We start from the raw sequence: 13,043 nt of genomic DNA, 5'->3' as shown, positions 1-13,043 counted from the left end.
AGCAGAGGTTGGTCTCTTACCTTCATGTTACCTGTCAGCAGAGGTCTGTGTCTCTTACCTCCATGTTACCTGTCAGCAGAGGTCTGTGTCTCTTACCTCCATGTTACCTTTCAGCAGAGGTTGGTCTCTTACCTTCATGTTACCTGTCAGCAGAGGTTGGAGTCTCTTACCTCCATGTTACCTGTCAGCAGAGGTTGGAGTCTCTTACCTCCATGTTACCTGTCAGCAGAGGTCTGTGTCTCTTACCTCCATGTTACCTGTCAGCAGAGGTCTGTGTCTCTTACCTCCATGTTACCTGTAAGCAGAGGTTGGAGTCTCTTACCTCCATGTTACCTGTCAGCAGAGGTCGGTGTCTCTTACCTTCATGTTACCTGTCAGCAGAGGTTGGAGTCTCTTACCTTCATGTTACCTGTCAGCAGAGGTCTGTGTCTCTTACCTCCATGTTACCTGTCAGCAGAGGTCGGTGTCTCTTACCTCCATGTTACCTGTCAGCAGAGGTTGGTGTCTCTTACATTCATGTTACCTGTCAGCAGAGGTTGGAGTCTCTTACCTCCATGTTACCTGTCAGCAGAGGTTGGAGTCTCTTACCTCCATGTTACCTGTCAGCAGAGGTCGGAGTATCTTACCTCCATGTTACCTGTCAGCAGAGGTCGGAGTATCTTACCTCCATGTTACCTGTCAGCAGAGGTCTGTGTCTCTTACCTCCATGTTACCTGTCAGCAGAGGTTGGTGTCTCTTACCTTCATGTTACCTGTCAGCAGAGGTTGGAGTCTCTAACCTCCATGTTATCTTTCAGCAGAGGTTGGTCTCTTACCTTCATGTTACCTGTCAGCAGAGGTTGGAGTCTCTTACCTCCATGTTACCTGTCAGCAGAGGTTGGAGTCTCTTACCTCCATGTTACCTGTCAGCAGAGGTCTGTGTCTCTTACCTCCATGTTACCTGTCAGCAGAGGTCTGTGTCTCTTACCTCCATGTTACCTGTAAGCAGAGGTTGGAGTCTCTTACCTCCATGTTACCTGTCAGCAGAGGTCGGTGTCTCTTACCTTCATGTTACCTGTCAGCAGAGGTTGGAGTCTCTTACCTTCATGTTACCTGTCAGCAGAGGTCTGTGTCTCTTACCTCCATGTTACCTGTCAGCAGAGGTCGGTGTCTCTTACCTCCATGTTACCTGTCAGCAGAGGTTGGTGTCTCTTACATTCATGTTACCTGTCAGCAGAGGTTGGAGTCTCTTACCTCCATGTTACCTGTCAGCAGAGGTTGGAGTCTCTTACCTCCATGTTACCTGTCAGCAGAGGTCGGAGTATCTTACCTCCATGTTACCTGTCAGCAGAGGTCGGAGTATCTTACCTCCATGTTACCTGTCAGCAGAGGTCTGTGTCTCTTACCTCCATGTTACCTGTCAGCAGAGGTTGGTGTCTCTTACCTTCATGTTACCTGTCAGCAGAGGTTGGAGTCTCTAACCTCCATGTTACCTGTCAGCAGAGGTCTGTGTCTCTTACCTTCATGTTACCTGTCAGCAGAGGTTGGTCTCTTACCTCCATGTTACCTGTCAGCAGAGGTTGGAGTCTCTTACCTCCATGTTACCTGTCAGCAGAGGTCGGTGTCTCTTACCTTCATGTTACCTGTCAGCAGAGGTCTGTGTCTCTCTTACCTTCATGTTACCTGTCAGCAGAGGTTGGTGTCTCTTACCTCCATGTTACCAGTCAGCAGAGGTTGGTGTCTCTTACCTCCATGTTACCTGTCAGCAGAGGTTGGTCTCTTACCTTCATGTTACCTGTCAGCAGAGGTTGGTCTCTTACGTCCTTGTTACCTGTCAGCAGAGGTTGGTGTCTCTTACCTTCATGTTACCTGTCAGCAGAGGTTGGTCTCTTACCTTCATGTTACCTTTCAGCAGAGGTCGGTGTCTCTTACCTTCATGTTACCTGTCAGCAGAGGTTGGTGTCTCTTACCTCCATGTTACCTGTCAGCAGAGGTTGGAGTCTCTTACCTCCATGTTACCTATCAGCAGAGGTCGGTGTCTCTTACCTTCATGTTACCTGTCAGCAGAGGTTGGAGTCTCTTACCTTCATGTTACCTGTCAGCAGAGGTTGGAGTCTCTTACCTCCATGTTACCTGTCAGCAGAGGTCGGAGTATCTTACCTCGATGTTACCTGTCAGCAGAGGTTGGAGTCTCTTACCTTCATGTTACCTGTCAGCAGAGGTTGGTGTCTCTTACCTCCATGTTACCTGTCAGCAGAGGTTGGTGTCTCTTACCTTCATGTTACCTGTCAGCAGAGGTTGGTGTCTCTTACCTCCATGTTACCTGTCAGCAGAGGTTGGTCTCTTACCTCCATGTTACATGTCAGCAGAGGTTGGTCTCTTACCTCCATGTTACCTGTCAGCAGAGGTTGGTGTCTCTTACCTTCATGTTACCTGTCAGCAGAGGTTGGTGTCTCTTACCTCCATGTTACCTGTCAGCAGAGGTTGGTGTCTCTTACCTCCATGTTACCTGTCAGCAGAGGTTGGTGTCTTACCTTCATGTTACCTGTCAGTAGAGGTTGGTGTCTCTTACCTTCATGTTACCTGTCAGCAGAGGTCGGTGTCTCTTACCTTCATGTTACCTGTCAGCAGAGGTCGGTGTCTCTTACCTCCATGTTACCTGTCAGCAGAGGTTGGTCTCTTACCTTCATGTTACCTGTCAGCAGAGGTCGGTGTCTCTTACCTTCATGTTACCTGTCAGCAGAGGTCGGTGTCTCTTACCTCCATGTTACCTGTCAGCAGAGGTTGGTCTCTTACCTTCATGTTACCTGTCAGCAGAGGTTGGTGTCTCTTACCTCCATGTTACCTGTCAGCAGAGGTTGGAGTCTCTTACCTCCATGTTACCTGTCAGCAGAGGTCGGTGTCTCTTACCTTCATGTTACCTGTCAGCAGAGGTCGGTGTCTCTTACCTTCATGTTACCTGTCAGCAGAGGTCTGTGTCTCTCTTACCTTCATGTTACCTGTCAGCAGAGTTTGGAGTCTCTTACCTACATGTTACCTGTCAGCAGAGGTTGGAGTCTCTTACCTTCATGTTACCTGTCAGCAGAGGTCTGTGTCTCTCTTACCTCCATGTTACCTGTCAGCAGAGGTTGGAGTCTCTTACCTTCATGTTACCTGTCAGCAGAGGTTGGTGTCTCTTACCTTCATGTTACCTGTCAGCAGAGGTCTGTGTCTCTCTTACCTTCATGTTACCTGTCAGCAGAGGTTCGTCTCTTACCTTCATGTTACCTGTCAGCAGAGGTTGGAGTCTCTTACCTCCATGTTACCTGTCAGCAGAGGTCTGTGTCTCTTACCTCCATGTTACCTGTCAGCAGAGGTTGGAGTCTCTTACCTTCATGTTACCTCTCAGCAGAGGTCTGTGTCTCTTACCTCCATGTTACCTGTCAGCAGAGGTCTGTGTCTCTTACCTCCATGTTACCTGTCAGCAGAGGTTGGAGTCTCTTACCTCCATGTTACCTGTCAGCAGAGGTTGGTGTCTCTTACCTCCATGTTACCTGTCAGCAGAGGTCGGTGTCTCTTACCTCCATGTTACCTGTCAGCAGAGGTCGGTGTCTCTTACCTTCATGTTACCTGTCAGCAGAGGTTGGTCTCTTACCTCCATGTTACCTGTCAGCAGAGGTTGGTCTCTTACCTCCATGTTACCTGTCAGCAGAGGTTGGAGTCTCTTACCTCCATGTTACCTGTCAGCAAAGGTTGGTGTCTCTTACCTTCATGTTACCTGTCAGCAGAGGTCTGAGTCTCTTACCTCCATGTTACCTGTCAGCAGAGGTTGGTGTCTCTTACCTCCATGTTACCTGTCAGCAGAGGTTGGTGTCTCTTACCTCCATGTTACCTGTCAGCAGAGGTTGGTCTCTTACCTCCATGTTACCTGTCAGCAGAGGTCTGTGTCTCTTACCTCCATGTTACCTGTCAGCAGAGGTTGGTGTCTCTTACCTCCATGTTACCTGTCAGCAGAGGTTGGCGTCTCTTACCTTCATGTTACCTGTCAGCAGAGGTTGGTGTCTCTTACCTTCATGTTACCTGTCAGCAGAGGTTGGAGTCTCTTACCTTCATGTTACCTGTCAGCAGAGGTTGGAGTCTCTTACCTTCATGTTACCTGTCAGCAGAGGTTGGTGTCTCTTACCTTCATGTTACCTGTCAGCAGAGGTTGGTGTCTTACCTTCATGTTACCTGTCAGCAGAGGTTTGTGTCTCTTACCTCCATGTTACCTGTCAGCAGAGGTCTGTGTCTCTTACCTCCATGTTACCTGTCAGCAGAGGTCTGTGTCTCTTACCTTCATGTTACCTGTCAGCAGAGGTCGGTGTCTCTTACCTCCATGTTACCTGTCAGCAGAGGTTGGTCTCTTACCTCCATGTTACCTGTCAGCAGAGGTTGGTGTCTCTTACCTTCATGTTACCTGTCAGCAGAGGTTGGTGTCTCTTACCCTCATGTTACCTGTCAGCAGAGGTTGGTGTCTCTTACCTCCATGTTACCTGTCAGGAGAGGTTGGAGTCTCTTACCTTCATGTTACCTGTCAGCAGAGGTTGGTGTCTCTTACCTCCATGTTACCTGTCAGCAGAGGTTGGTCTCTTACCTCCATGTTACCAGTCAGCAGAGGTCTGTGTCTCTTACCTCCATGTTACCAGTCAGCAGAGGTTGGTGTCTCTTACCTTCAGGTGTTTTGGTCTTGTTCTGGTCACTCTGTGGAGACTCCGCCCCCTCTGACATAAGAGAAAATGTTTCCTGAAAAACCTGTTTAATATACAGTATAATGACACCTACCATTCTGTAATGGTGGGCTGGTGTCTGCTGCACTTCCAGTCTGTGTCCTCACTCCATCCCTCTCTCCTGTCCTCACTCCATCTCTCTCTCCGGTCTTCTCTGTGCGTCTGTCCTGACGTAAGTTGAGCTCCTCTGGCACTTCACTCTCCTCTTCTCCCTCCACCTTTTCTTCCTCTCCCTCTTCCTCCTGTGACTCTCTATCTCCCAGCTCTGTTTCAATTTCTCCCTCCTGGGGTTCCATAGTGTCTTCCAGCAGCACTCTCTCCTCCTCAGCCTCCCTTCTGGCCTTCTCCTGTGTCTCTGGAGGAACACACACACACACACACACACACACACACACACACACACACACACACACACACACACACACACACACACACACACACACACACACACACACACACACACACACACACACACACAAAAGTGTCAAGGGATATTGGTTGGTTGGTTGATTGGTCGATCGATCGATAAAACTACAGACAAGACACCTTTAGTGGCCTGTGTCTTCCATCTCTCTCTGTTCTGATAAACCTCTTCATTCCACAGAGCCTTGAAGTTCTTCAGGTCCACAGCCAGTAGAGACAAATGTCCAGCAGCACTGCCCTCTGACCCGGTACTCCTTACACTACCACGCTTAGCATCTTCACAGCTAATACTGTTTAGACTGGAGAGAGGAGAGGAGGAAAAAGGTATCTACAGGGTTGACAGAGTGAAGACTGTTAGTTAACTGAGACTGGAGCACTAGAGGAGAGATAGTATCTACAGGGTTGACAGGGAGAAGACTGTTAATACTAGAGGAGAGATAGTATCTACAGGGTTGACAAGGAGAAGACTGTTAGTTAACTGAGACTGGAGCACTAGAGGAGAGATAGTATCTACAGGGTTGACAGGGAGAAGACTGTTAGTTAACTGAGACTGTTACCACTAGAGGAGAGATAGTATCTACAGGGTTGACAGGGAGAAGACTGTTAATACTAGAGGAGAGATAGTATCTACAGGGTTGACAGGGTAAAGACTGTTAATACTAGAGGAGAGATAGTATCTACAGGGTTGACAGGGAGAAGACTGTTAATACTAGAGGAGAGATAGTATCTACAGGGTTGACAGGGAAAAGACTGTTAGTACTAGAGGAGAGATAGTATCTACAGGGTTGACAGGGTAAAGACTGTTAATACTAGAGGAGAGATAGTATCTACAGGGTTGACAGGGTAAAGACTGTTAATACTAGAGGAGAGATAGTATCTACAGGGTTGACAGGGTAAAGACTGTTAGCACTAGAGGAGAGATAGTATCTACAGGGTTGATAGTGAAGACTGTGAAGTTGCCAACTCCCCTCCCCGTTAATTAAAGCGGAGGCAGTTGAGTGGAGGCACACAAAGGGTATAACAGGATATAACAGAGAGGGTATAACAGGATATAACAGAGAGGGTATAACAGGATATAACAGAGAGGATATAACAGGATATAACAGAGAGGGTATAACAGGATATAACAGAGAGGGTATAACAGGATATAACAGAGAGGATATAACAGGATATAACAGAGAGGGTATAACAGAGAGGGTATAACAGGATATAACTGTCACGATCGTGTGGCGGATTAACGGACCAAAATGCAGCTTTTGGAAAATAAGCCATCTTCTTTTATTATACCACGAAGATGAACAAGACACAAAAACACTTTAACAAAACAAGAAAACAACAAAACGACCGTGAAGCTACAAACGTTGTGCACATAGACAGACAGGCTACAAACGTTCTGACATAGACAATTACCCACAACCAATGAGAGCCTATGGCTACCCTAAATAAGGCTCCCAATCAGAGACAACCGAAATCAGCTGTCTCTAATTGGGAACTCATTCGGGTAACCATAGACTCTCCTAGAATACTAACCACCATAGACAATACTAGACATCTACACTCAACACAAAACCATACACTACAACCATTAACCCCTTTATCAAATAAACACCCAAAACAACAAAACATAAACATTACCCATGTCACACCCTGACCTAACTACAATAATAAAGAAAACCAATAATACTAAGGCCAGGGTGTGACATAACCCCCCCCTTGAGGCGCGAACTCCGGGCGCACCATACACAGTCTAGGGGAGGGTCTGGGTGGGCTTCCCTCCACGGTGGCGGCTCCGGCTCTGGTCGCGGTCCCCTCGTCACCACAGTACCTAACCACCTCCTATGCTTTCTCCAAACGACCCCCCTCCACATGAACCCCATTGCATTCAGGGGCAGTTCCAGACTAAGGGGCAGTACCAGGGTAAGAGGCAGTACCAGGATCAGGGGCAGTACCAGGGTCAGGAGCCGTACTAGGGTCAGGGACAGTACCAGGGTAAGGGGCAGCACCAGGGTAAGGGGCAGCACCAGGGTAAGGGGCAGCACCAGGGGAAGGGGCAGCTCCAGGGTAAGGGGCAGCTCCGGACTGAGGAATGGCAGCTCCGGACTGAGGGACTGCAGCTCCGGACTGAGGGACTGCAGCTCCGGACTGAGGGACAGCCCATGGCTGGCTAACTGATCTGGCTGCTCATGGCTGGCTGACGGATCTGGCTGCTCATGGCTGGCTGACGGATCTGGCTGCTCATGGCTGGCTGACGGATCTGGCTGCTCATGGCTAGCTGACGGATCTGGCTGCTCATGGCTAGCTGACGGATCTGGCTGCTCATGGCTAGCTGACGGATCTGGCTGCTCATGGCTAGCTGACGGATCTGGCTGCTCATGGCTAGCTGACGGAACTGGCTGCTCATGGCTAGCTGACGGATCTGGCTGCTCATGGCTAGCTGACGGATCTGGCTGCTCATGGCTGGCTGACTGATCTGGCTGCTCCTGTCTGGTTGGCGGCTCTGGCAGATCCTGTCTGGTTGGCGGCTCTGGCAGACCCTGTCTGGTTGGCGGCTCTGGCAAATCCTGTCTGACGGACGGCTCTAGCGGCTCCTGTCTGGCTGGCGGCTCTAGCGGCTCCTGTCTGGCGGACGGCTCAGTGGGCTCATGGCAGACGGGCGGCTTTGCAGGCTCATGGCAGACGGGCGGCTTTGCAGGCTCATTGCAGACGGATGGCTCAGATGGCGCTGGGGAGACGGATGGCTCAGATGGCGCTGGGGAGACGGATGGCTCAGATGGCGCTGGGGAGACGAGCAGTTCAGTCAACGCTGTGCAGACGGCAGACTCCTGCCGGCTGAGGCGCACTGTAGGCCTGGTGCGTGGTGCCGGGACTGGTGGCACCGGGCTGGGGACACGCATCTCAGGGCTAGTGCGGGGAGCAGGAACAGGGCATACTGAACCCTGGGAGCGCACATTAGGCCTAGTGCGTGGTGCCGGAACTGGTGGTACCGGGCTGGGGACACGCATCTCAGGGCTAGTGCGGGGAGCAGGAACAGGGCATACTAGACCCTGGGGATGCACATTAGGCCTAGTGCGTGGGGCCGGAACTGGTGGTACCGGACTGGGGACATGCATCTCAGGGCTAATGCGGGGAGCAGCAACAGGGCACACTGGACTCTCAAGGCGTACTATAGGCCTTGTGCGTGGTACCGGTACTGGTGGTACCGGCCTGAGGACCCGCACATCAGGGCGAGTACGGGGAGAAGGAACAGTGCGTACAGGACTCTGGAAACACACAGAGGGCTTGGTGCGTGGTGTAGGCACTGGTGGTAATGTGCTGGAGACACGCACCACAGGGCTAGTACGTGGAGGAACAACAGGGCTCTGGAGACACCCAGGAAGCTTGATGCGTGGTGTAGGCACTGGTGGTAATGGGCTGGAAACACGCACCTCAAAGCTAGTGCGGGGAGCAGGAACAGTGCGTAAAGGGCTCTGGAGACGCACCTTAGACCTAGTGCTTGGTGCCGGAACTAGTGGTACAGGGCTGGGGACATGCATCTCAAGATGAGTGCACAAAGTAGAAACAGGACACACCGGGTTGTGAAGGTGTACTGGAGACCTGGTGTGTATAGCCGGCATCAAATCTTCCGGAACTTTAACACGAGTTTCAGGCTGAGTACGAGGAACTGACACAGGTGGCATCGGACAGCTAATACGCTCCTCAGGAAGAATGCATTGCATACTCTGCCAAACCAACAGCTCTCTCTCTTCACTCTCCTCCAATTTCGTTAACAACTCTTCGAATGTCTCATAATCTCCCCTTCGTTCACTCTCCTCCAATCTGTCCAATAATTCCTCGACACACTCAGACTCACCCCTCAACTTCGCCGACTGCTCCAAGTGCCCCCCTCCAAAAATTTGTTTGTGCTGTCTCTTGGGCTTCCTCCCGTGTCGCCTTGCTGCCTCTATCCCTGCCTTGGGGCAGTGATATTCCCCTGGCTGTGACCAGGGTCCTCTCCCATCTAGAATTTCCTCCCAACTCCAGAAATCCTTTGGTGGTAGGTCCTGTTGCCGCCTTGTTTTCCGCTGCTTGGTCCGATGGTGGGTAATTCTGTCACGATCGTGTGGCGGATTAACGGACCAAAATGCAGCTTTTGGAAAATAAGCCATCTTCTTTTATTATACCACGAAGATGAACAAGACACAAAAACACTTTAACAAAACAAGAAAACAACAAAACGACCGTGAAGCTACAAACGTTGTGCACATAGACAGACAGGCTACAAACGTTCTGACATAGACAATTACCCACAACCAATGAGAGCCTATGGCTACCCTAAATAAGGCTCCCAATCAGAGACAACCGAAATCAGCTGTCTCTAATTGGGAACTCATTCGGGTAACCATAGACTCTCCTAGAATACTAACCACCATAGACAATACTAGACATCTACACTCAACACAAAACCATACACTACAACCATTAACCCCTTTATCAAATAAACACCCAAAACAACAAAACATAAACATTACCCATGTCACACCCTGACCTAACTACAATAATAAAGAAAACCAATAATACTAAGGCCAGGGTGTGACAATAACAGAGAGGATATAACAGAGAGGATATAACAGAGAGGATATAACAGGATATAACAGAGAGGATATAACAGGATATAACAGGATATAACAGAGAGGATATAACAGGATATAACAGAGAGGATATAACAGAGAGGATATAACAGAGAGGATATAACAGAGAGGGTATAACAGGATATAACAGGATATAACAGGATATAACAGAGAGGGTATAACAGGATATAACAGAGAGGGTATAACAGGATATAACAGAGAGGGTATAACAGGATATAACAGAGAGGGTATAACAGGATATACCAGAGAGGGTATAACAGGATATAACAGAGAGGGTATAACAGAGAGGATATAACAGGATATAACAGAGAGGATATAACAGAGAGGATATAACAGAGAGGATATAACAGAGAGGGTACAACAGGATATAACAGGATATAACAGGATATAACAGAGAGGGTATAACAGGATATAACAGAGAGGGTATAACAGGATATAACAGAGAGGGTATAACAGGATATAACAGAGAGGATATAACAGAGAGGATATAACAGAGAGGATATAACAGGATATAACAGAGAGGATATAACAGAGAGGGTATAACAGGATGTAACAGAGAGGATATAACAGAGAGGATATAACAGAGAGGATATAACAGAGAGGGTATAACAGGATATAACAGGATATAACAGGATATAACAGAGAGGGTATAACAGGATATAACAGAGAGGGTATAACAGGATATAACAGAGAGGGTATAACAGGATATAACAGAGAGGGTATAACAGGATATAACAGAGAGGGTATAACAGGATATAACAGAGAGGGTATAACAGGATATAACAGAGAGGGTATAACAGGATATAACAGAGAGGGTATAACAGGATATAACAGAGAGGGTATAACAGGATATAACAGAGAGGGTATAACAGGATATAACAGAGAGGATATAACAGAGAGGGTATAACAGGATATAACAGAGAGGGTATAACAGAGAGGGTATAACAGAGAGGATATAACAGAGAGGATATAACAGGATATAACAGAGAGGATATAACAGAGAGGGTATAACAGAGAGGGTATAACAGAGAGGGTATAACAGAGAGGGTATAACAGGATATAACAGAGAGGGTATAACAGAGAGGGTATAACAGAGAGGGTATAACAGGATATAACAGAGAGGGTATAACAGGTTATAACAGAGAGGGTATAACAGGATATAACAGAGAGGGTATAACAGGATATAACAGAGAGGGTATAACAGGATATAACAGAGAGGGTATAACAGGATATAACAGAGAGGGTATAACAGAGAGGATATAACAGAGAGGGTATAACAGGATATAACAGAGAGGGTATAACAGAGAGGGTATAACAGAGAGGGTATAACAGGATATAACAGAGAGGGTATAACAGGTTATAACAGAGAGGGTATAACAGGATATAACAGAGAGGGTATAACAGGATATAACAGAGAGGGTATAACAGGATATAACAGAGAGGGTATAACAGGATATAACAGAGAGGGTATAACAGAGAGGGTATAACAGGATATAACAGAGAGGGTATAACAGAGAGGGTATAACAGGATATAACAGAGAGGGTATAACAGGATATAACAGGATATAACAGAGAGGATATAAAAGAGAGGGTATAACAGGATATAACAGAGAGGGTATAACAGGATATAACAGAGAGGATATAACAGAGAGGGTATAACAGGATATAACAGAGAGGGTATAACAGGATATAACAGGATATAACAGAGAGGATATAACAGGATATAACAGAGAGGGTATAACAGAGAGGGTATAACAGAGAGGGTATAACAGGATATAACAGAGAGGGTATAACAGGATATAACAGAGAGGGTATAACAGGATATAACAGGATATAACAGAGAGGATATAACAGGATATAACAGAGAGGGTATAACAGAGAGGGTATAACAGAGAGGGTATAACAGGATATAACAGAGAGGGTATAACAGGATATAACAGAGAGGGTATAACAGGATATAACAGGATATAACAGAGAGGATATAACAGGATATAACAGAGAGGGTATAACAGAGAGGGTATAACAGAGAGGGTATAACAGGATATAACAGAGAGGATATAACAGAGAGGGTATAACAGGATATAACAGAGAGGGTATAACAGGATATAACAGAGAGGATATAACAGGATATAACAGAGAGGGTATAACAGAGAGGGTATAACAGAGAGGGTATAACAGGATATAACAGAGAGGGTATAACAGAGAGGGTATAACAGAGAGGGTATAACAGGATATAACAGAGAGGGTATAACAGGATATAACAGAGAGGGTATAACAGAGAGGGTATAACAGAGAGGGTATAACAGGATATAACAGAGAGGATATAACAGAGAGGGTATAACAGGATATAACAGAGAGGGTATAACAGGATATAACAGAGAGGGTATAACAGGATATAACAGAGAGGGTATAACAGAGAGGGTATAACAGGATATAACAGAGAGGGTATAACAGGATATAACAGAGAGGATATAACAGGATATAACAGAGAGGATATAACAGGATATAACAGAGAGGGTATAACAGGATATAACAGAGAGGGTATAACAGAGAGGGTATAACAGAGAGGGTATAACAGGATATAACAGAGAGGGTATAACAGGGTATAACAGAGAGGGTATAACAGAGAGGGTATAACAGAGAGGGTATAACAGAGAGGATATAACAGAGAGGATATAACAGGATATAACAGAGAGGATATAACAGGATATAACAGAGAGGGTATAACAGAGAGGGTATAACAGAGAGGGTATAACAGGATATAACAGAGAGGGTATAAGAGGATATAACAGAGAGGGTATAACAGGATATAACAGGATATAACAGAGAGGATATAACAGGATATAACAGAGAGGGTATAACAGAGAGGGTATAACAGAGAGGGTATAACAGGATATAACAGAGAGGGTATAACAGGATATAACAGAGAGGGTATAACAGGATATAATAGGATATAACAGAGAGGATATAACAGGATATAACAGAGAGGGTATAACATAGAGGGTATAACAGAGAGGGTATAACAGGATATAACAGAGAGGATATAACAGAGAGGGTATAACAGGATATAACAGAGAGGGTATAACAGGATTTAACAGAGAGGATATAACAGGATATAACAGAGAGGGTATAACAGAGAGGGTATAACAGAGAGGGTATAACAGGATATAACAGAGAGGGTATAACAGAGAGGGTATAACAGAGAGGGTATAACAGGATATAACAGAGAGGGTATAACAGGATATAACAGAGAGGGTATAACAGATAGG

General features: G+C 46.8%; 1 protein-coding gene across 1 annotated transcript in view; it reads right to left on the bottom strand.

Annotated features, from left to right (window-relative positions):
• Positions 1–2,114: 2,114 nt before the first annotated feature.
• The window catches only part of LOC129824574 (dual specificity calcium/calmodulin-dependent 3',5'-cyclic nucleotide phosphodiesterase 1A-like), a 152,296-nt gene continuing 141,367 nt past the window's right edge, over positions 2,115–13,043 (bottom strand). Inside the window, exons 14-17 of the mRNA XM_055884265.1 lie at positions 5,270–5,445; positions 4,779–5,078; positions 4,667–4,717; positions 2,115–2,149 (exon numbers count right to left, since the gene is read on the bottom strand). Of these exons, the coding sequence (XP_055740240.1) occupies positions 2,115–2,149; positions 4,667–4,717; positions 4,779–5,078; positions 5,270–5,445 (562 nt within the window). The remainder of the gene's footprint in view (positions 2,150–4,666; positions 4,718–4,778; positions 5,079–5,269; positions 5,446–13,043) is intronic.

The sequence above is a fragment of the Salvelinus fontinalis genome, chromosome 26 (assembly GCF_029448725.1).
Source record: "Salvelinus fontinalis isolate EN_2023a chromosome 26, ASM2944872v1, whole genome shotgun sequence".
Taxonomy (NCBI): domain Eukaryota; kingdom Metazoa; phylum Chordata; class Actinopteri; order Salmoniformes; family Salmonidae; genus Salvelinus; species Salvelinus fontinalis.
Note: the sequence above shows the minus strand (reverse complement) of the source record. Positions and strands in the feature narration are given on the sequence as shown.